This window comes from Maniola hyperantus, chromosome 18, assembly GCF_902806685.2.
Source record: "Maniola hyperantus chromosome 18, iAphHyp1.2, whole genome shotgun sequence".
Classification (NCBI taxonomy): Eukaryota; Metazoa; Arthropoda; class Insecta; order Lepidoptera; family Nymphalidae; genus Maniola; species Maniola hyperantus.
The window spans coordinates 7558034-7583245 of NC_048553.1; the positions used below are offsets into that span (position 1 = coordinate 7558034).

Sequence of the window (25212 nt, forward strand, 5' to 3'; positions counted from 1 at the left end):
ATTTTTGCTGCTGCGTCTCTGTTTATCACATTAGTAACTTTATCTGTGTTCTCTTTTTAGTGTGAATGAGAAAGCAAACGTTCCTTTATCTAGCTTTATAACTCCATCTACGGACTTGGATGAATAATCCATGAATAATCTCATCTCTATGATCAGCTGTTGATCACACAATTTTGTTGTTGTTTTTGCTACTTATTTCGCCCAAAAAGGTGCCAACCACAGGTGCCAACAAAGAGCAGTGACAAAGAGTACCTATATAATCACTATAATACGACGGTCGCCTATTGCGATTTTTTAAAAAATTGTGAATTAAAATAATAGAGAAATGGCTGCAAACGGCGAAAAATGTTCTATTTCATCATCTAAGATGTACGTATAATTTTTTATCCTGTGCTTTTAATTTCTAATAAGTTTCTATTATATAACTACTTTGGGCCTCCTAAGAAATTAGAAGAAAAGAGTTCTCAGCTGGCGATTGAGAGTGCTTGCTTGGAGTTTCTCTACGTGATCAAATCAGAAATGAAGAGCCGTAAGAGAACCAGAGTAACTGACAGCTAAACGAGTTGTGAAGCTGCTGTGGCAATGGGCTGGGCATGAATTTCAAAAAACTTACAGAATACAGGTGCTAGAATGGCGACTTCGCACCAGACCTCCATTAGATGAACAGACAACATCAAACGAGTCACAAGGAGCAACTGGATTTAGGTGCTGCAAGACCGTGTCTTGTGAAAGTCCCTACAAGAGACCTAAATCCAGCAGTGGGCTTTTATCTGTCGATAATGATGATGATTTACTTTCTAGATTCCCACGACTTCAACACACTGGACCAGCATGGCAGACTGGTCTAAACCGGTCTCATTCTAAGAGGAGACTGCTCAGTTTTGGGCCAATCTCAAAACTAAACCTCCTTTAAATCTATAGCTATCCTTTCATAACACTCTCGTTGGAAAAAGACAGCACTAATTTTAGACGTGTCAGTTTAGTCTAGTTTATACAATAGAATTATCCACATTGTAACTGAAAACTTTTTATTGTAGATGGTGGATAACATTTGGATTGGTTTGCGGAGCTACATTCCTGACAAGATTTTATAAAGTATTGGAACCAGATCATGTGTGGTAAGTATCTCATACAAGATGATGCGGGTGACTTTATCTGTGTGGATTTATGTATAAAAAAATTAATGATTAAATTTATTATTAAATAATGAATTAATGATTTTTACGGGATATAAAGTAGCCTATGTTTGAATCAATATTGTAACCTATCTCCATTCCAAATTTCAGCCAAATCTGCTCAGTAGTTTTTGTTCGGAAATGTAGCAAACATACACACATACAAACCTTTGCCTTTATAATATTAGTGTGATAGTGTGATTTTAAAAACTTACACCTGCAATTAGCATAGATAAAGGTTTTTGAAATCTGTGGGAACGATTTTTCTGGATAAAAAAAATTAACCTATGTTGGTGGTCTCCAGGATGTAAGCTCACTTTGCACCAAGTTTTTTTAAAAGTTGTTTGATGGGATGTGCCATGAAAAGATAGCAGACAAACAGATAACACTCTGTGCAGGTCTGTGTCAAGCTAGTTACCACTTTATCTGCAAAAATGTACACTAAGCAATTTAGCGTTCCAGTATGATGCCACATAGAAACAGTGGCTCTACCGCGGTTGTTTGACAGCTACAATGTCACAATCGCAATCATCTCTGATTGGTTAATGCTCGCTCACTATTGGCCACAATGCATTGTTGCAACAAGAATCGCACAAATTCAGCCAATCAGAGCAATTGAGATTGTAATAACGATTGATGCAGGTTTTAGACAATCGCCCTACAGATAAAGTGTATGAGTTTATATAAACTGCTAAGCGGCTAGAGGCATGCCCAGGGTTCAAAGTCAGGGTAGGCAAGTAAGGTAGGTACCTACTTGAACGTATATTATGAATGAAAAATGTGCATTGAGCTATTTCAACTAAGGTAAGCAGTGCCTTTATGCCTCTATGCCTGTACGCCACGGGCTGAGCCCCTACCAAGCTTCCAGCTTTTATCTTACACTGCATAATCTTCGAAGCAATTCAAATCAACACGAAGACCATTAGACAAAGTCTCAATTTTAATTCCTGGTATGCTTGGTTAGGGAAATCGAATCAGCAGAAAAAATAACTGTAATTTTTATGGCATATGACTTCCAGTGTACTTGTATCTGGCCATTTCAGTGGATCATAGTAAGGGTTAACTTGTTATCAAATTAAAAAAATCAATTCATTAATAAAAATTACGTTTTTCAGTTGGGATGAAACACATTTTGGTAAAATGGCAAGCAGTTACATAAACAGAACCTTCTTTTTCGACGTTCACCCTCCCCTTGGAAAGGTATATTTTTATACAAATTGCAAATAAAATAACTTTATTTGTTCTTATTTTTAAATCATTTTTTTTTAATTTCAGATGCTAATAGCCTTGTCCGGTAAACTGACTGGTTATGATGGTACATTTCATTTTGAAAAACCTGGTAGCAAGTTTGATGGTGCAAGATATGAAGGGATGCGAATTGTAAGTTTAAAGCACCACACACACCTGCAGATTAGCGTGGAGCAGAGGCACAAGTGTCTATTTGACACGTAGATAGAATAATAGGTAGATACTGTGAATAATAGGTAGATAGGTAAGTACTGTGTAACCGCGTATGAGATAGCGATAGCACGACGTAACGATGAATAACACGACAATTATTACCATTGTTGAGTAGTCAGTATTTGTATTACCCGATCAACAATATTTGTATTTAACGTTTTTTATGTGGAAACAAGTAAATAACAAATAATACAATTACGCCACGAATTCTCAAAGTTTGTTTTGCAACTTCTTGTATGTATTCTTGAAAAAAACCAGTTACACGATAAGGGACAAAAAATAGGTTAGCTGCGTCTCTGTTTGTAACTTTATCTGTGCTCTCTTTTTAGTGCGAATGAGAAAGCCAACGTTCCTGCATCTACCTTTATTACTCTATCTACGATTTGAAAACACTTCAAATCAAACTAAGCTTTATAAGACAAACATTAACATTGTTTTTGAATAATCATATATCCACACTGCTAAATTTTTTTAAAATCTAAATTGTGGTAGTAGGCTTCAGCCGTTATCATTCACCGTGAAAAGCCGTACTGCCAAGAAATTTATTTTGATGCCGAGTAGAAACCTATAAGAGATATGAGTATCATGAAACTGCCATACCCCTTCCAAGTAAGCCCGCTTCTGTCCTTAGACTGTAGACTCACTTACCACCAGATGATATCACAGTCAAAAAAATCCTTTATGTAACATTTATCTTTTTATGATGTGAACGCTCCTTTAGCTCCTTACTGCTAAAATACTGTCTAAAATGTAGTACAAACTAGACAGAATTTATTAAATCTAGTTGAAGTGTAATTCAAATACAAACTAAAGCAAATTTTACCTACTTTTACACTGTTTATTTATATTTTCGTATCTATTATTTACAGTTCTGCACAACACTGGGAGCTTTGATAATACCGCTAACGTTTCTGACTATTTGGGAAATGACAAAGAATCTTGACTCAACCATAATTGGCACATTACTCTTATTGTGTGGTATGTTAGTTCTTTTGCATTTCTACTGAACAAATAAGACTATACAGCCTAAAGTGCAACACACGTGAGCAGAGTAGAGCGGACCCAATGTGCGATTTATTTTCTGCTAAAACTCGAACTAATCTTTATTGTGGCGAATGGTTCACCTCCATGTTTTGTTGTATTATACCAATTTCAACCATATGCTAAAGTATATAAGGCTGAGTTTAAGTTACATATTATTAAAATACTGAATTCTATTCCACTCCATGGATATGCTTCGGCCTTATGGCCTTCCCACCACAGAAGTGACAGAATGCATAATTAATCTCATACAAGGGAGAGAGATATATAAGAGACTACAAGATAGAAAGAGAGGCGTTTTATAAACTTAAGACCACAGTGCTGAGCGAACTGCGAGCTGCATTGTACTTTATTGGGTTGTAACAAGAGTCTATTTATTTAAGTGTCTTTGTGGAGTGAGCCTTCTGTACCTTTAAGGTACTATTAAGTCTATATCCATACTAATATTATAAATGTGAAAGTGTGTCTTCTGTCTGTCTGTCTGCTAGCTTTTCAAGGCCCAACAGTCAAACTGATTTTGAGGAAATGTGGTACAGAGTTAGCTTATATCCCGGAAGCGGACGTAGGCTGCTTTTTAACTCGGAAAATCAAAGAGTTCCCACAGGCTTTTAAGTACCTAAATCCACGCGGACGAAGTCCCGCGCATCACCTAGTTTATTTATAAGTACTACGGACTACGGTCATAGCTAAGTTGGTTGAGAAAAATTCAATGGGCTAAGCTATGAAAATAAAATTATTTATTGGTCGATTTCAGGCATATATCTAGTGGAAAGGCAGCTTAATAGAATAACTATGTAATATTTTATTTGGTATTTTCAGATGTTGGCTTCTTAACACTCAATAGGTACATTCTACTGGACCCAATTCTGCTGTTTTTCATGAGCTGCACAATATATGGAGTGTTCAAGGTAAATTTTTTTTATTGTCTTATCTAAGGCCGCGATTACACCTGTACGTTCGACTTCGTCCGCGTGGACTACTCAAATTTTGAACTCCTATTTTACCCCCTTAGTAGTTGAATTTTCAAAAATCCTTTTATAGCGGATGTTTACGTCTAAGCTATCTGTATGCCAAATTTCAACCCGATCGGTCCAGTAGTCTGAGCTGTGAATTGATTGATCAGTCAGTCAGTCAGTCACCTTTTCGTTTTATATACATATTTAGATATAGATTAAATTAAGATTAACGTAAGTTAATCATGTAAGCTACTTACGTGACTTAAAACTTACAGGTGTAATTGTGGCCATAAATAAGAGTTAATTAAATAACTGAAAACTATATCTGTCGTTGAGACTGACACATCAGCTACAAAATGTCAGATAGGTTAGAGTGACAGAGACAACGCTTTATGAAGCCTAAACTACCGATTGTCTTTCTGAAGTTCAATGTGTACCTAAATCTTTCATGCAGGGTATTTGTTAGAGGTGCGGGCCCGGGATCGAACCCCTGATCTCCCGATTAGAAGACCGACGTCTTTAGATACAGTATACACCGCTTTTTAGAGTTTTGTACGTTTTAAGCAATTAACTATATCACTAGCTTTAACGGTAAAAGAAAACATCGTTAGGAAACCTGCATTCCTGAGAGTTCTCCATAATTTTCTCAAAGGTGCAGTCTGCCAATCCGCACCGAGCCAGCAGGGCAGACTAGACTGAACACCTCTCATTCTGACAGAAGGCCCCACATGCTTAGTAATGGACCGACAATGAGTTTTATCATGATGCCCGTGACTTCGTCCGCGTGGAATACGGTATTTGACAACTAGTCAAATCAGTAACTTTATGTCAAACGTCAAAACGCGCTTAGTATGCGAGATTCTGTAAAATACCAGTGTGTGACGTCACAATCATTTGACGTGCTTTTTTTTAGTTTAATCGATAATTTAAAATGGTTATTACACTTAAAACCAACAAAGGACGTGGATTTTACGTATTTTGGACCCTCTATTTATTAATCACTGAGAATTAATTTATTTTTGATGCAGTCAAATACCCAATTAGTTTTTAAAAGTCTTGTGGGAACTTTGACTTTCCGGGATAAAAAGTAGCCTATGTCAGGTCTCAAACTATACCCATGCAAAAAAATCACGGTGATCCGTTGCTCCGTTGCGACGTGATTGAAGGACAAACGAATTGAAACACACTTTCGCATTTATAATATGGGTATAGTTATTGCATTTCACGAAGGCGAGTGGTTCATGCTTGTGTGTAAGTCGTATCGGTATAAGCAAGGTACAGTAAATGTGTGCGTTTGCGAGCGCTTGCTCGCGACTGACACGCGCACGCGCGACATGCACGCACACTTACGCAATGATCGTGTATACGACGTCACCACAAGTAAAGTTCACTCGCCTTCGTGAATTGCAAGAACTGTAGTGATGTTTTAACAGGTCCGTACTCTGACTGAGGAAGGGTTGCCGCCGTTTTCTACCCGGATGCTAGCCTGGCAGGTATACCTGGGCGCGGCGCTCGCGTGCACCATATCGGTGAAGTTTGTCGGCTTGTTCATCGTTTTGTTCGCCGGCCTGCGCACCATCGCCGATTTGTGGAACATTCTCGGCGATTTGACGAAACCTGTTGTAAGAATTGTGTTTTTATATGCCTCCTCTTTTTAGGGTTCCGTACCCGGAGTGTGCCAATGGGACCCTATTACTAAAACTCCGCTGCCCATCCGTCCGTCTGTCTGTCAGCGTACTGTACCTTGTGAACCGTAATAGGTAGGGTAGAGAGTTGAAATATTTACAGAATGTGTATTTCTTTTGCCGCTACAACAACAACAAATAATGAAAATCTCAAAATGGCGGCCATGAAAATTTATAAAAGTGTTGTTTCTTGTACGATGGTGCGGAACCCTTCGTGTGCGAGTGCGACTCGCACTTTACTGATTTTTGTTGTATAGAAGCAGGCGTCACTTTGTGGGTCTCCACGTACAAGGAACTATAAGCTTAAATTGCTATAATCCGCTAAAACAGATAAATCGATCGATATGCACCGCCCCCCCTCCCACTACTAAACATGTAGGAAAAGCAAACCACCAAGCAAGCAATTTGATAATTTGTGTGATGTTGCATGGATGGAGACTTTGTCAGGTGAGTATTGCTTTTCCTGCATGTTTAGTAGTGACAGGGTGGGCGGATATAGAAGGCAGAAAGCCAGTGTACATAAAATTGTGATTGTTTGCAGAGTTTAACTGTAAAACATCTGATTGGAAGAAGCATTACATTGATCCTATGGCCAATACTACTCTACGTGTTTTTCTTCTGGATTCATCTTACAGTACTCAGCAAAAGGTGAGAAATTACCTACAACAAACAAATCGTTATTGTTCTTTTTTCCCGGCTGACTGTCACAGTTATCTATATTATAAAGAAGTAAAAAAATTAAACTCTAGGAAAGCGTGTTCCAACATGATGGGGAAACCGACATGCCTGAGAGTTCTCCATAATGTGCTCAAAGGTGTGTGAAGTCTACCAATCCGCACATGGCCAGCGTGGTAGACTATGGCCAAAACCCTTCTCACTCTGAGTGGAGACCCGTGCTCTGTAGTGAGCCGGCGTTGATCATGATGACGACGATGATGATGATGATGATGATGATGATGTTATGTTTCAACATAGACCTCATCATTGCTTGCCATTAGACACGATTGTAGTCAATCTATCATAAAAATCTGCTGACTTTATGGGCTCATATGAATGATTAATTTCCCATTGTATAGAAGCAGGCGTTATTTTGCGGAAATCCATGATGTACAATGAACCAAAAGCTTAATTTGCTATAATCCGCTGGAACAGATCAAATCTGTATGGTGCAACATGCAGCATACAAATTAAGCTTTTGGTTCATTGTAATTTCCCATTGTTAAGTGGTAACGGCGACGGCTTCTACTCGTCGGGTTTCCAAGCGCGACTGGAAGGCAACAGCTTGAACAATGCCAGCGCGCCGCGGGTACTAGCATTCGGGGCGACTGTGACTCTAAAGAACCACCGCACGGGAGGTGGTTACCTACACTCGCACCATCACCTATATCCTGCAGGGGCTGGAGCTAGGCAGCAGCAGGTGAGGGAGAAACTATAGGAAAGAACCGACTTTTTTGATGTCATGTTGACAAAATCCGTGCCATTTCTCTCATGCTACAAGTTAAGAGAGCGTCTAGAAGGCACGGTGTTCGTAGCAATGACGACAACTTCTACTCGTCGGGTTTCCAAGCGCGACTGGAAGGCAACAGCTTGAACAATGCCAGCGCGCCGCGGGTACTAGCATTCGGGGCGACTGTGACTCTAAAGAACCACCGCACGGGAGGTGGTTACCTACACTCGCACCATCACCTATATCCTGCAGGGGCTGGAGCTAGGCAGCAGCAGGTGAGGGAGAAACTATAGGAAAGAACCGACTTTTTTGATGTCATGTTGACAAAATCCGTGCCATTTCTCTCATGCTACAAGTTAAGAGAGCGTCTAGAAGGCACGGTGTTCGTAGCAATGACGACAACTTCTACTCGGCGGGTTTCCAAGCGCGTCTGGAAGGCAACAGCTTGAAAAATACCAGCGCGCCGCGGGTACTGGCGTTCGGGGCAACTGTGACTCTGAAGAACCATCGCACGGGAGGTGGTTAGCTACACTCGCACCACCACCTATATCCTGCAGGGGCTGGAGCTAGGCTATTTTAAAGATAACTTTAACTTTACGTAGATGCAATTGCAGTACATAATTATTTCAGATAACAACATACACGCACAAGGACGAGAACAACAGATGGATCGTCAAGCCCTACGACCGTGAAGAAGTCGACGGTGTCGTACTGGTTCGCAGTGGGGACTTGGTGCGTCTGACGCACGCAGTTACCGGCCGAAACCTGCACTCGCACCGCGAAAGAGCTCCTATGACCAGCAAGTTCATGCAAGTCACAGGGTATGGCGAGGTAAGAGCCTTATCAAGGATTTATTAGTGCATGCTTTTGTGATTATCACATTGCTATAATTTTAAAGCGGAAGGATCTATGACCCCGCCGCATTATTATTAATGGACAGAGGTAATGAACCTCAGTACTGATGGTTTTTTTTTTTTTTAATAAAGAATATTAGCCATGTTAAATGACAAATATTCCCCTTTCCTCTCCAATTAAGCGTGAGGCTTGTGCTAGGAGCAGGTACGACAATAGTGCAACGGGCGGGGTTTGAACCGTCGACCTTTCGGTTTTCAGTCCACTCCTATACCGGTTGAGCTATTGAGGCTTTCATGCCATCATCCGTAAAAAGATGGCCTCCCTCCTACCGCGTCTTCGTAGCAGTTCCAACAGCATTCTGGGGGCAATTAAAGATAGGATAGGCTGCCCAATAATTAAGCACTGGGTGGCTGTGAGTGTGACCACGGGGCGCCTAGAGCTGCCACGATAGGCCATTTTATTTAATCACTAAGCACTAACATTACTAACATAATTATAAGGAAATAGTTACTAACACACTAACTCTAGTAAATATATAGTTGTAAATTTAAATTTAAATATGGACTCGTTCTGGTCTGAAATAAAAGATTATGTATTTATTTATTTATTTTATTTTAATGAAGAATATTACTACAAGAACGAGACTCAATAGCTCAACGGTTAAGGAGCAGACTGACTTCCGAAAGGTCGCCGGTTCAAACCGGCCCGTTGCACTATTGTCGTACCCACTACTAGCACAAGCTTTTCGCTTAGTTAGAGGGAAAGGGGATTATTAGTCAATTAACATGGCTAATATTCTTTTATTAAAAAAATAAAAAATATCATTTGTTGTGATTAGCTGAATTTATACAACAATGGATTTCAGCCAAAGGGAATTGCGATCGTCACACTGTACGCTGTGAAACTAAGGCAGTAGGCCTCCAACTTGCATCAATCATCATTACAATCGCTATTGTGATCGGCTGAATTTATATTATTCTTGTTGCAATAATGCATTGTATACAATGAACCAAAAGCTTAATTTGCTATAATCCGCTGAAACAGTTCGAATCTGTATGGTGCAACATGCAGCATGCGAAATGCACCGCCCGCTCTCCCATTGCTAAACATGCAGGAAAAAGCAGCCACCAGACAAGCAATACGCACCACCACCAGGCAGCACCACACAAATCCCAAAACACACTCGACGCACGTTTCGCACCGCCACCGAAGCATCCTCAGGAGATGTAGACCACAATGCACAATTTGCAAAGTGATAATCGTGACAAATGCACCGTCTTAAATACCTTTACCCCCAACTTGCCTCCCATTCTCCGATATGAACTTCAGTGAACTAAAGCGAAGGTACGCTTTCGAAAGACTGACTAATATTTTATTTCAGGATGGCGTTGGCGATGCGAACGATGTTTGGAAGATAATAGTATCCGGGGGGAAAGATGGCGATGAAATACAGACAGTGCGAAGCAAACTCGTTTTTGTGCATTATTTGCAGGTATTATACATACTAGCAGATGCCAGCGATATCGTCCCCATGAGCTTAGGTCCCGTGTGAATTTTGATTATCCGGGATAAAAAATAATCCCATGTCCGCGACTTCATACATGTGGAATTAGGTTTTTTTAAGAATCGAGTGGGGACTCTTTGATTTTCCAGGACAAAAATAGCCTATGCCCATCCCTGAGATGCAAGCTATCCCTGTACCAAATTTCGTCAAAATCAGTTAAATGGATGTTATGTAAAAAGCTAGCTGGCAGACACACTTTCGCATTTATAATATTAGTATAGATAGTATGAATTGATTTAATTGCTTATGCAGTTTTGAAACTCATTTGTTATTGCCTTAACGTATACTTTTTTTCATACCTGTGAATTTTCGTACCAAAGTACGCGACAGTTCGAAAAAGCAATCGGGGTGGGGACGCCCAGCATACCCGCACAGCCTCCGTGATAACCCAGTGCGGGATAGTGCTGGTGACGTGCGGTGTGCGGGGCGTCCCTCTACCTCATACCCCCATTGCCATCTCAATCTGTCGCGTACTATATGTGCCATCATTAAAATAACATACTATTTAATTGCAATTTTAATTTTTGAGAAATTAGAAATTCGGCGGTTGCTCTTTTCAAATGAACAATTTAGAATTTATGGCGTGTTTGCAATGACTTAATCATTGCAATTACACGCATTACTGGAGCGAGCTGCGAAACAAATCCACAACAAATTACAACCATGTTTTACTTTTGACGTAGAATCATGAAATTTGGCGGGTAGCACAAATAAAGAAAAAAATCCGAAAACTGAATTTGTGGTTATATCAAAAAAAAAAAATGTGTTCATGAACAAATAAAAAAATAATTTTCAAAATCGGTCCAGGCGTCCTCGAGTAATCTCCTCCTTTTTTTGAAGTCGGTTAAAAATAATAAGCATTTTCAACTATACCAAGTCATGAAGGAGTAGGTATCATATAAAAGCTAAAATACATTTTTATTTATTTTTATGCACAATTATGTAATGATTTTTGATATAATATCATCTTACAATTTAAAATTTTGACCACCAGGCGTAAATTTTACCTATAATTCTGAATAAATAATTTGGGTTTTCTGAGTTTATCGTGCAAAACGTCGAAACTGTACTGTCGTGACTGTAGTACGGAACCCTTGGTGCGCGAGTCTGACTCGCACTTGGCTGTATTTTTTATTGGCATGCATCTATGTCATCATCCAATTACCACGTACAGGCGTGCGCGTTGACGACGACGGGCAAACAGCTGCCCAAGTGGGGCTACGAGCAGCAAGAGGTCGCGTGCAACCCCAATCTTCGCGATAATAACGCGCTTTGGAACGTCGAGGATAATATCTTCGACCAGTGTAAGTTCTCCCTTACAGCTTTACTGTATTGTACATCGAACTTTAGAAAGAGATTTCGGCTTCGTAGAGCATTGTCTCTTGTCATTCATACCTATGAGACAACGCTCTACGAAACCGCTATCTCTTTCTAAAGGTCGATGTACAATATTTCCTGCTGGGTACTGTACTATATCGTTTACGCGCTACTTCAACTGCGCCAATTTAGGTTTTTTAAAAATCCCGTGGAAACTGTCATCTTCTGGGATAAAAAGTAGCCTATGTCCGTCTCCGGGATGCAAGCCGTCTCTGTAGCCATCAAAAACGATTTAACGGGTGGGCCGTGAAAAAAATCAGGAACTTTTAGGAAGGTACTTCGACTACCGAAAGCATTGATAATATAATTGACCCTTCCATTAAAAATTGAACCTTAATAGGTTGTGCTAAGGAACAAGCTTATAAAATTAGGATGTCGGTGACGACCTTGAAGTTTTTACCCATTTCAAAAATTCTATCTGTCCTTATTAATATTCATAATAATTCACATTCAAGAACAGTAAATAAACGAAAAGACCCATTTCCCAGCACATGCATAAATTATCAGAAAAGCTAATTTGCTGTTCGAATTAGTGCTGGCTGCAATATCGAATAATCGCATCTGTACAAATAAGTGTTAAATGGTGAGGTGGAACCAATTAATTATTATTTATTATAGCAAAGTTTTCTCCGCCTGTTATTTATCGCTCCAAGCGATAACATAACCAGTGATGTAATCCTTTGTTTTCGTTTTATATGTACCACCATAACGGATGTTAATAAATGATCGTTTAGCACTTGCGAAAAAAATATTGTTTTTGAACATCAAAAATCTGATTTTTTATTTTAAAACAAACAAAATCTCTGTCTTCTCTTTTGCGTCTCATTATTTAGAAAAACGACGACCTCGTGATCCTTCCCATTAATTATACACTGGAAGCAGTTTTCTTGGGATAATAATGCGGTTGCGGTGGACTCTCAGACTGAAATCTATGGAGTGCAGTTTGACTTTGCTCAGACTTAGAGTTAAGACACTGTTAAAATGAGACCGTTATATTGCTGGCATAATTCTGTCTCGTTTTAACTGAAACTTAAGTTTGAGCAAAGTCAAAGTGCGCTCTGTAGATCTCACTCTCAGATTCTTCCGTTACCACATAATCTACAGGGTTAAAAGGAAATATGTCACGAATGTTTATTATTAACAAGAATATGTACCAACAAGAAACAAAATAAAATATGATGAAATTACATTGTTTCTTTTTTATTAATTTTTAAAGTGGCAAACATTAACTAGAAATTTTTTTTTAAAACGATACACTTTTGCGTAAGCACTTTAGTGGTTGTTTGATAGCTAATGTGCTGAACACTATGACCCTATAAGTACTCGTATATACACTCGTATAAAAAGCCTTATCCACTGACTGATCGTAGTAGATAAATCGATAGTTGGCTTAGTTTTAGACCTAAAACAACAAATAATAGAAAATCGGTGAAATACGTTTGTATGGACAAGTTAAGATAGCAAAAGAGTGTTTTAACATTCACAGTTAGTTTTAAGTTTGTGTGTACATGTAGTTAATTTTAATTTATGTTATATTATTAATTTTTATAATGGTATTTTATGAATATGTGTACTGGGTTGTTTTGCCTTTAATAAAAAAAAGTTTATTATTATTAATACATCAAAAAAAGTATTGTATGAAATTTTAGCTATATTATTTTTTATTCATAGTGCCAAAGATGAGTTTCGAGGTGTACGCGTCGAGCTTTCTAGAGCGACTCATAGAGTCGCACGCGGTCATGTTGCATGGAAACGCTGGTCTCAAACCCAAGGAGGGAGAAGTGACTTCGCAACCCTGGCAGTGGCCCATTAACTATCGGGTAATATTCCTTTTCCTAGTTCATATGCCTTTGGGGACTCTCAGGTGTGCGGCAACGAGGTGCCTGCCCCGAATTGAAGCCTCTGGGGACCCCCCCCCCCCCCCCCCGCGCACATTAGGCCGAAGTCTTAACCACTAGGCTTCTCATTATTATTTATTTGTATTGATATACGAGTACGTCATAGACTAGACACGTGTGACCTTATAATATCTGCCACATTTCTTTTGTTTCGAGCGATGACGCTTGTCACATTTTCGCTTACGTTCGACGTAACTATACCTAATTAGTTGATGCCCGCGACTTCTGCGTTAATTTAGTCTTTTTAAACCTCTTTCTCTTTCTAACTGTGAAAACCTATTAATAGCTTCTAGTTACATACTTATTTTTAAGATTATTAAGATCAATTTAATCTGTTGGTTTTCCAAATATAATAAAATAAAAATCCCGAGGGAACTCTATATTATCGGGATGAAAAATCACGTGGATCCGTTGATATGTTGCTGCGTAATTGAAGGACAAAGGCATGAAATATGGCATGCCATCCGTTGTGTTCCCGAGAGAAAAAGTAGCCTATGTTGCTCGCCAGGTCTTTAACTATAACCATCCATTTATTACCTATTTTGAATAAATCATTTGACTTTGACTTGACATCCAAAGAATCACGTCGATCCTTTGCTCCGTTGCGACGTGATTGAAGTACCAACCAATAAACCAACAAACTGACAAACAAACACACTTTCGCGTAATTATAATATGCGAATGAGCCTAAAGAGACTGTCATTGAATACATGATAATTTTTCAGGGTCAATTCTTCTCTGCAAATGCTCACCGAATCTATTTACTGGGTAATCCGGTAGTGTGGTGGGGAAATCTGGCGTTCCTGGCGGTGTTCTTCCTGCTCTTCGTCGTTAACTCCATCAGAGAGAAGCGCGCGCAAGCTTTTGGAAGATCCATAGAAGGTAGTTTGAAATGTTTATTATTGAAGAAAAACCTGAATGGTTTAAAAAGGTCGGGAAAGGGACATTCATGGAAATGGACATTATGAGAAGAAGACATTTCGGGAAAGGCATTGTTTGAAACCATGGGGCCATTTAGGAAAAGGATATTCTGAACCTGAACGGTCCAATTTTACTATGACGCATGACTGCACATTGTACACAACTCTTTGATTTTCCGGGATAAAAAGCCTGGGTAGCCTGTGTCCTTCCCCGGGACGTAAGCTAACTCTGTACCAAATTTCATCAAAATCAGTTAAACTGTTGGGCCGGAAAAAGCTAGCAGACAGACAGACAGACACACTCTCGCGTTTATAGTAAGATATACTTGTAGTGACATAAATCCCATTTTACTATGTTTCAGCATTTATGAGTAGTCGGGATTTAGATTTTAACTTTTTCTGGTTTCCCATACAGGTGGTGAAAGCAGGGCTTTACTAAACGCAGCAGGGTGGAACTTTGCGGGCTGGGCGCTCCACTACGTGCCGTTCTGGGCGATGGGGCGCGTGCTGTACTTCCACCACTACTTCCCCGCGCTCGTCTTCAGCTCTATGCTCACTGGTAAATACAACTAAAAGTTTGAACTAACTTATACAAGTGAAAACTTCTTTTTAGACGCGTTGGATGATTTTAGGATGGCTAAAACATGCGTATTTTATTAGCTCTTAAAACTTGTTCCTCTTAACGCAACCTATTAAGGTTCAATTTTTAATGGAAGTGTCAAGTATGCTTTCACTGCCAGTGCAGTGGCAGTCAGTACTGCCAATTTATTCGTAAGTTTATTTTCAAATTTTTCGTTTACTGGGTCTTCTGGTGAAGTGATGCTCGATAGCATTATAAGGAACAGCAAGCTCATTTTGCTATAATCTGTTAAACCAGATAGATTGGCATCCAATCTAACGTTGTTGCTCAACGTTTCTGATACGAACTGCTAAGATGTGGAATGCCCTTTCGGCGTCCGTGATTCCTACTAAGCTAAATATTTCTGCAACACTATATCTTATGAAATACGGAATCAAGCTTACCATTAATTGGGACCAGTACGCCTAATTACTAGATATTAGATACTTCCATATAATATACTTATACTTCCAACTTTCGTTGCTAACATAAAAGACGCCTCCTAATCAGAGGTCTGGGGTTCGATCCCGGGCACGCACTTTTAACATTTCGGAGTGTGCGTTTTAAGTAATTAAATATCACTGGTTTTAACGGGGAGGGAAAACATTGTGAGGAAACTTGCATGTCTGAGAGTTCTCCATAATGTTCTCAAAGGTACCGTGAACATGTGTGAAGTCTGCCAATCCGCACTTGACCAGTGTGGTAAAACCCTTCTCATGATGGGTTGATCGTGACGACGTTGCCAACATACTTTATAATGACTATAAATAATTTCCAACAGGTATCCTCACCGTGTACCTGCTGCAGAGCATCAAGAGCTACTTGAGCCCGGAGCTGGGCCGCACGGTGTACCAGAGCGCCATAGGTCTCGTGATATCGACCACAGTGTACAGTTTCTATCTGTTTTCGCCTCTCGCGTATGGAATGAGCGGACCAATGTCAAACGAACCTAACTCCACTGTCTCGGGTTTGAGATGGCTGGATACTTGGGAATTTTAACGTCTTTAATTATGCACTAAATCGTTGTATAGCCCGGTTAAATGAAATCAAAATATAGGGGTGAGGTTGTTCTTAGAAAAAATGTATATAGACATTTTTTGTAGATAATTATCTGATCTATGATTTATGTCTGAGCTAAATTTATGATAAACTTACCGTTTTGCTGAAAATCACGAAAAACCCGTTTTTGTGACCTTTGACCCTGATTAAATTTTCTTCCAGGTGTCGGAACGATGAGGATTTTTCACATTTCAGTTATAATAGTGTTTTGAACAATCCTACCAATTTTCAGCCAAGTGTGAATTATTGTAACCTTGGAGTCTAAATTGACCGGGCTATGTAATGACAACCTATCGGTCGAAGAAGACCGGCGCGGGGATGATTCGCTAACTCAGTGATCAACGCTGAATAATAAGTAGAATGGTGCGTTTAAATTTTAGGATGGTTTTTGTCAGTAAGTAGGTACCTAATGATTTGTAATTTGACGTTTTTGTAATAATTGATATAGTATGAGTGTAGTATGATATCCGTCATCATCGTGTGCCTTCTTCAAAACGAAGTTTGGAGGTCATCATGCGAAAAGCTTCTCTATTTAAAGCCGCCTCTTTCAACTTTGGGTAACTAAGCCCTGTCCACCCCCTTATATCGTCCAACCATTTGCGTCTTTGGCGACCTGGAGCCCTTTTGCCCTCAATCCTTCCTTCCAAAACTAATCTCGGAAATGAGAATTGAGCTCCTCTTTGTAAATGCCCAAAGAAAGCGATCTTCCTTCGCATGATAGTGGACATGAGTTCTCTGTCTTTGTGGACCATTTCCAGTACCTTCGTATTCGGTGTAAAGCTGTTCCAGGTTATCTTTAGCATTGTCCTGTAGATCCACATCTCAAAAGCTTGCAGGCGGTTATTTGCTTCCTTTTTGAGAACCCAAGTTTCACAACCATACAAGAGGGTGGACCAGACATAGCACTTGACAAGGCGGCATCTCAGCTCGAGCTGTAATTTGGTGTAAACTGTAAACTGATGATATCCGTCCTATTACGATATACTTAATAGTAATAATTTAGAAAAATATTCTTAGTTAAAATAAATTAATTTATTTGTGAAAAGCCTTTTTATAAGATTTTATATTTTTATACTTACATTAAAAAATTTAAGATTTCTAAATAATAGTTTTATTTCATTTACTCTTGCAAGTCGTTTCTCTAAAAAGTACAATACCTAATTATGAAAAATTCTAAAATATTTATTTTTGAAATAAATAAAATAATAATTTGAAAGAAGCAAATTTCATAAAGTTACAATGATTTTACTCTGAATAAATAAATAAGATTCAAGTAATTCAGATTAGGATTCTGGCGGCGCAAGACCGTGGCGGGTGGAAGTCGCTACAAGAGACGTATGTCCAGCAGTGGACGTGTATCGATTGATGATGATGATGAAGTAACCAAGAAAAAAATCTTTAGCAGTGCCACAGAGACCAATGCCATATAGGTATATGCCATCTTAATATACAAAATTCAAAGTCCTGACTGACTGACCTATATATCAACCCACAGCCTAAACCGCTGGTCCTATAGAAACGTGAAATTTTGAGAGTATATTCTTTGTAAAGAGTAGATATCCACTAAGAAAAGATTTTTCGAAATCCACTCCTAAGTGGGGGATGGAATTTTGTATGAAAGTCCGTCATTTTTGAAGTTACATCGAAATTATAAATAAATAGTAGGTATTTCAGGTATTTTGAAAATTCTACTGCTAAGGGGGTTAAATGGGGGTTGAAAGTTTGTATGAAAGTCCGTCATTTTTCGAATTGTTTGCATGAAAATTTGTATTTGGGTTTTCGGTCACAAATGAAGAAATACGACCCCCACCTCTATTTTCTAAATTCCACCCGAGCGAAGCTGGGGCGTGTCAGCTAGTACTAAACACAAGGTAAAAGTTTTAATTTAGGTGTTTGTAAATAAAAATAATCCAATGCTAATTCAGTTTTATTATGGGTTATTATTTATATTTTTTTAATATTGTTATTACTCCAAATATACTTAAATGCCTTTGTACATCTCAATATAGATTTAAAAAAATAATAATTCGTTATGGCCAAGCTCAAGAAGTCTCTTAAGTCCATATTTTGTTTTGGAGTTTTGAACGTTTATATAGGTAACAGTTTATGTGCGAAAGTAACGTCTTGGCTTCTTGACTAGGCCATTCAATTATTTCGGTCCGTATAAAAAATCCGTGTTGCGTCTTTATTTGATTTGAATGGTAAAAATCAGTATACTTTGTTGACACAATTTACCTTGATTTCTTCTTTATGTAACCAGGCTTGCTCCCAGATTTCTGAATGGCATAGGAGATCGCCATAGTACATCAACTTCGCTTCAAAGTCAATTCTAATCATTGTACCAGCTACAACTTGCTCAGTTACTTTTGTGATGTGTAAAAGTGTGGTGCATTGAGAAATACCTTGTTCTTGCTTGTATTTATCAAGTGACTTCACTGCCAGCTGGATATAAATAGGATCATTTACGTCTTTTTCCACTAGACCACCTAACGGCGGAAATACACAATTAACTTTGATATCTTTGACGTTCATCCAAGCCTGTTCAAAGATTTCCGAGTTACAGGTCACATGGTTTTGGCCTAACAAAGCATCAAATTCTATTTTGTAAATAAGTCCGGCTACCACTTGCTTTGTCACTCTTTTCACATTTTCAAGACTATAAGATTGAGTTAAACCGCGGTCCGCTACGTATTTATCCAACGATTCTACCGCCAGCTCGGTATAAAGTGGGTTATTTACATTTTCTTCGTTTTGACCACCGGGAATACCTGGAGGGTCTGGGTTTGTATATTGTATATATTCACAAGTGACAGTATAATCTTCAACGTTTAGCCAAGCCTTCTGCAAGATTTTTGAATGGCAGGTGACAGGCGCAAAGCCTATTAAAGCGTTAAAGTCTAATCTGGTAATTAGTCCGGATACGACTTGCGTGGTGGCCCTTGTAACACCTGTGACATCATGAGATTGAGTTAATGTTAAACCATGTTCTTTCATATAAACTGTTAGTGACTTCGTTGCTAGGTCTCTGTAAACAGGATTGCTAGGATCTTGTTCTGTTTGTCCGCCCAGAAGTTGCCGCTGCCCAGAAGCGACCTATAAACAAAATAATCAATATTTTTACGCAAAACAGGAATGCAGGTGGACTTAAACAAAATAATTAAATACTTAATAACATTTTATATGAATCAGTAGGTACATGATTCACCTCACCGTGTGTCGTCCGTGCACGGACACGGCACGGTGAAGTATAAACTGTTTCATATAAAATGTTCGTAATGTTATGAATCGTGCCTCGTCCGTCCGCGCCTCGTACGTGGCGCGGCTCTTGGCCGCCACGTGTAATAACACCAAATATTTTATTAAAAATAGGTAATAAATTACAATCTTTGATGTTCGGTTGTTGGATTTGTAAGATGACAAACAGTGGTGATAATTTTTACGCGAACCTAAAACTAAAGCCACGAGGGTTCCAAACGCGCCCAGGCCTGAGATGCTTAAACCACCTCTTAGACTCGCGCGCTGAGGGTTCCGTGCGTATTATTATTAATAATTTGGTTAAATTAAATCGACCGCCTCAAAAACTAAAATATAATCTGGATATGGCGCTACAAATAAAATTAATAATTGTAAAACAAAAAAAAAATCGGTTAAGTGCGAGTCGAACATACGAAGGGACATACGAACATTTTCATAGCGGCCATTTTGAAATTTTTATTATTTGTTGTTATAGCGACAATAAAAATAGGTAGGTATTACACATTCTGTAAAAATTCGTAATCGGTTCGTGAGGTACAGCCTACTGACAGACGGGCGGACGGATAGCGGAGGCTTAGTAATAGGCACCATTGACACCTTTCGGGTACGGAACCCAAAAAACAAATACTTATTTCGTGAGTGAGATTCGAATCTGCATCTTCGTCCGCGCGCTTACTTAGATTACTTATTTTAATTTTTTAAGACTTAGTAAAATCTCATATTAGTTTGTAGCGTAATACTTCTATTCAGAATTTGAAATGAATGATTTTTGGATTTTTCTCTTTGCTCTTGCCAGTGCCACATAGGTACCTACTACCTATAGACATCACTTCGTGCCACAATATTGTGTTCAACGGGAAATACCTAGTAGGTTTTAATGACGCGAAATGCTGTATGAAAATACGCTTTGAAAAGCTGTACCTTTTTTTTGAGCTTCTGTACAGCTATTAGAGACTATTTCTTCTTGACCTTTAATATTCAGACTTCAGTATCAACTTTATACCTCAAGCCTTTTCTAAGAAAAAAGACCTTGGTACATAGACATACGGATATCAAAATAATTCTAGAAAAGTTCCGTTTTTCCGTTATGAGGTACGGAACTCTAAAATTGAAAAGAAAAACATGACAAAGCAGTGTATTGGAATCTAACATTAAGGTAATATCCTGTTTTGAATGTCATGACTGGGGAGATAAGGACCAGATTGAAGAGTAACAATTTGTTTGATTTTATTTATACCTAGGTACTAGGTAGGTATATTTTTTTTAAAGATTCTAATACAAAATACTTCCAATTCGCGGGCTTTTTTTCTTTTCAATTTGAAGGTTTTTATATATCAGCCTTGAGAGTAACCACTGATGTAGGTACGTTTCAAAGATAAGGTGCAACGCACACTGGCAGAGCCGATGCGTGGAGTCTTTCTTAATCAACTCTACATAAGCTTTTATTTTTTCACGTATAAACGAACCTTAAAAATAACAGAATAAAAAAGAGCTTTATTTGAAAGCCTATTGTTAGGTTCTTAATGATTAACTTTTACCAGCTAAATTAATTTAAACATTTTGTGTAAGTAGGTTTGGCGTTTTTTATTGAAAAAGCGTATCAGACTACAACGTACCTATTTATTACCTTTATACAATACTAAACATCTGTTATAACTTTACGAAGGTTAAATTGCCAGATAGGTACCTAATATTATTTGTACTTAGGTATTTATATACTGTTTTTAAATTAATTGAATCTTCGTAAAAAGTTACTTATCCCATTTTATATACATATATTTTCCATTCGGTACAATCTTTTTAGGGTTCCGTACCTCAAAAGGAAAAACGGAACCCTTATAGGATCACTTCTTTGTTGCCTGTCTGTCTGTCTGTCTGTCAAGAAACCTACGGGGTACTTCCCGTTGACCTAGAATCATGAAATTTGGCAGGTAGGTAGATCTTATAGCTGACATTTGGGGAAAAATCTGAAAACCGTGAATTTAGGGTTAGATAACACAAAAAAAATTAAATTGTGGTCATGAACTAATAATTAGTATTTTCAATTTTCTAAGTAAGATAACTTTATCAAGTGGGGTATCATATGAAAGGTCTTCACCTGTGAATTCTAAAACAGATTTTTATTTATTTTTATGTATCATAGTTTTTGAATTATCGTGCAAAATGTCGAAAAAATACAACTGGTACGGAACCCTCATTGCGCGAGCCTGACTCGCACTTGGCCAGTTTTTAATATAAAAATACGTACTTACACTGGGTTTTAGTCGCAAACTTATTTATTGGAAACCATTGATTTATAAACTAAACTATTTCCATTTTTGTACGCTTCCAGATTACAGTTAATTTGCTACTGTTTTAATTACTACCCATACCTAATTTTAAGTATGTATGACAGGTAATTAACTATGTAGGTAACATTATGGTTAAATTTAATCCTGCAATCAATTTAGTACCGACACGGTTTAGATATAAATAAACCTATAAATCCTTTTGCAATATTGCAGTTAGAAGAAGCGATTATAGTTAATTTGTTATTGGTTTAATTACTACCCATTCCTAATTACGTATGGGTAGTAATTAAACATTATGGTAAAATTTAATTCTGCAATCAATTTAGTATGCTGTTTAACACGGTTTAGATATAAGTACCTAAACTTATAAATTCTTTTGCAATATTACAATTGTTAGATGAAGCGATTACAGTTAATTTGTTACTGTTTTAATTACTACCCATTACTAATTAAGTATGTAGGTAATATAATATTTTAGTTACATTTCATTTTGCAATCAATTTAGTATAGTTTAACACGGTTTAGATAATATGAGTAAACCTGAAAACGGCAAGCGGCGCAAGTATGCCTCTCTTATCGAGAGTTACATTTTGTTCCGTTTGCCGTGGAGACCCTGGGGCCATGGAGTCTTGGTGCTAAAAAAAATTTACGAGACATTTCACCGCGATTAATAGCCTCATCTGGTGACAGAAGGGCTGGCTAATTTTTTTGCGCAACGGATCAGCCTGGCTGTCCAGCGCGGAAATGCAACCAGTATTCTTGGCACCATTCCACGCGGGCATGATTTGTATAGTCATTAGATATGGCTAGCTTTAACTTATATTGTAATATTTTCAGTAGGTAGGTAAACCTATACATTCTTTATTAATATTACAATGTTAGAGAACAAGTAAACATACCTAAACAATGCTTTTTAGGTTGCCGTAGGTACCTCAAAAAAAAACCGGCCAAGTGCGAGTCAGACTCGCGCACTGAGGGTTCCGCACTACGATCGTATTTTATCGATATTTTGCACGATAATTCAAAAACCTATGCCTAAAAATAAATAAAAATCTGTTTTAGAGTGTACAAGTAAAGCCCTTTCATAATATGATACCCCACTTGATATAGTAATCTTACTTTGAAAGTACTTCTACTTCTTTTTTCCCTCATCTCTGCTACAAAACCAACCTTCCTGCCAAATTTCGTGATTATAGGTCACTATAGGTTTCTTGGCAGACAGACAGACAACAAAGTGATCCTATAAGGGTTCCGTTTTTCCTTTACGAAGGTACGAACCCTGAAAACAGCGACACTCACTCTACCCCCCCCCCCCCCCGGGACGGACGAGTTTGTCCTTTTTAAAAGGGCTATGAGTTATGACAAATGGACAAACAAACTGGATGGAACGATATATTCTAATATTGTTTATTTAATTTAATACGGAACCCAAAAAAGATTCAAATACAATGTAGGTACCTACATGTTAACAATAAATAAATGTTATCCACTGTGTGCAATGAAAGTGCTTCACGTTTTTTTTTATCAGGGCAACTACCTATTGAACCATAATCATAATCATTTACACAAACTAACATGAACACAAAATAAATATTCAATTATTTATCGATAACTAAATAATTACCTATGCATAATATTTTAGATTAGCTGCTCTGCTCGAGCTCCGTCTTTACTCGGATGAAATTTCTGAAAATCCTTTGTTACTTGTTAGCTAAAGTCTATCTTTCTTTAATTAAATACTATCAGTAGATAAAGATAGTCATGTTTCTACTGTTACAATCTCAGAATAAGGACTGTTAGAAGTAGCCCTATTATGACACTTACTGTTAGAGCGAGATAGCTAAATGCATTTATGCTCTTGTTAGAACGTGACAAAATGATTATGCTTGTCCCATAGAGATAGTATACATTAATCATTCATCTAAGGCTTGTCCTTATCACCGTGGCCACTTTTTTTTGTTTGTCAAAATGTATTTGTTCGTGAGTATTTGACAAACAACGTGAAGTGTAGAAGGAATGACATTTCACAAGTAAGAAAATCTGCTTGAGCGAGAGGGACTGAGGGGGCCACTCTAGTTGCAAATCTGGACATATCTGTGCCAGGCGCCCCCGGAATACCGGACAGTCAAAGTCAAAATAGGTAACACTTGCTCCCTGCGAGTCATTTGATGTCGTCTGTCCACCTAGCGTAGAGCCTGCCAACGCTGCAATTTACGGTGCGAGGTTGCGATCCCAGCAGCTTGGGACCCCAAGGTCTGTTGGTGAACTATGATAGGCACTAGGATCCGTATTCCGTTCCCGTTTACGTATTTATTTTGTAACGTTATTTTGAAGAAGTTTTTTTTTGTAAAAATATTAAAAAATATGGGAATTATAATTTAAATAAATGAGAGGAAATAATACCTATAGTATAGGTACTTACATTTCCCCAAGCAGTGAGCAGCAAGAGGAACGCGAGCGCACTGTTCGACCGCATGGCTTGGAAAGAGATGACAACACTAAACTTGTTGTGCATATATATATTATACCATTTTATAACCATGCAAAATCTTTAAGAATGTCAGTAAATAAATTATTATCACAACTTGAAACTCAAGCTGTTTTGACGTCATTTTATTAATTATTCAAGTTTTATAGATTACATAGAGCGCCTCGATGCCTGACTGGCTTCAAACGTTTATTCCCACCACACGAGTAAATATCCCTTCCCACTTCTGTGGGTAGCACAAAGTATCTATGAGTATTTTAACCGACTTAAAAAAGGAGGACATACTCAATTCGTCGGAATCTGTTTGTTTATTAGGTAGAGCCCACGAGAGATTGCGTTTTGGACGTTTCGACAGTAATGTGTCCGAGAGGAGAGGGCACACAATATTATTTTGTATTTAACGTTTATTTAAGTATTTTAATAGGGCTTTTATACAATGTAGGTACTGTATATGACCAGTCCTATCGTACCTTATAAACTAGATAAAAATATTAGTAGATACAGGTAAAGTAAAGTAAACATACTTACATGAATCTCACAAACACACTCTCGCTCGCAAACATACACATTTACTGTACCTTACTTATACCGATACGACTTACACACAAGCATGACCCACTCGCCCTCGTGAATTGCAACAATTAGGTATAATTTGATAAAGTTTATTTATGCCTAAAAAAAGCATAATACAGTAGAAGACTATGTAAACGATAAAAAAGTTTGGATTTGACTCGCTCCAGCAATGTACATACAAATACAGGGCTGCAATGGCTAAGTATAGTATGGCATTTGTAAATTGAAAACTTAAAAAGAGCAACCGCTGAGTTTCTTGCTGGTTCTTCTCGGTAGGAACGGCGTTCCGAACCAGTGGTAAATTAAACTACTTGACAATTCATAAGCACTTGTAAAAGTCTTCTTGAATAAAAATATATTCTATTCTATTCTATTCTACCACAGTGCACGAATTAGTGTGCTCCTACGCAAACACAGGTGCACTTTCTACTACTTATTTCCCAACTTAATAGTCCAAGGGAATGGCAATCCGATACGGCCTGACTCCTGACGGAGATCAGGCGCAATTCATGCTCTCCGAGACACGGGGGTGTAATAGGTATCGCCCA

At 38.2% G+C, this 25212-nt stretch overlaps 2 protein-coding genes across 2 annotated transcripts; one reads left to right on the top strand and one right to left on the bottom strand.

Annotated features, from left to right (window-relative positions):
* The first annotated feature begins 143 nt into the window (after positions 1-143).
* Positions 144-17163, top strand: tw (Protein O-mannosyl-transferase 2). Its single transcript, XM_034977898.2, has 16 exons — positions 144-369; positions 1038-1118; positions 2291-2375; positions 2451-2555; positions 3506-3614; positions 4497-4585; positions 6067-6255; positions 6860-6966; positions 7543-7735; positions 8396-8596; positions 10002-10112; positions 11359-11488; positions 13233-13381; positions 14185-14341; positions 14795-14938; positions 15780-17163. The coding sequence occupies exons 1-16, from the start codon at positions 326-328 to the stop codon at positions 15995-15997; spliced, it is 2112 nt and encodes a 703-aa protein (XP_034833789.1). The 5' UTR covers positions 144-325; the 3' UTR covers positions 15998-17163.
* An 808-nt stretch (positions 17164-17971) lies between these two features.
* Positions 17972-24157, bottom strand: LOC117990467 (uncharacterized). Its single transcript, XM_034977922.2, has 2 exons — positions 24026-24157; positions 17972-19150 (listed from the first exon to the last, which is right to left on the bottom strand). The coding sequence occupies exons 1-2, from the start codon at positions 24143-24145 to the stop codon at positions 18266-18268; spliced, it is 1005 nt and encodes a 334-aa protein (XP_034833813.2). The 5' UTR covers positions 24146-24157; the 3' UTR covers positions 17972-18265.
* Between the last annotated feature and the right edge of the window lie 1055 nt (positions 24158-25212).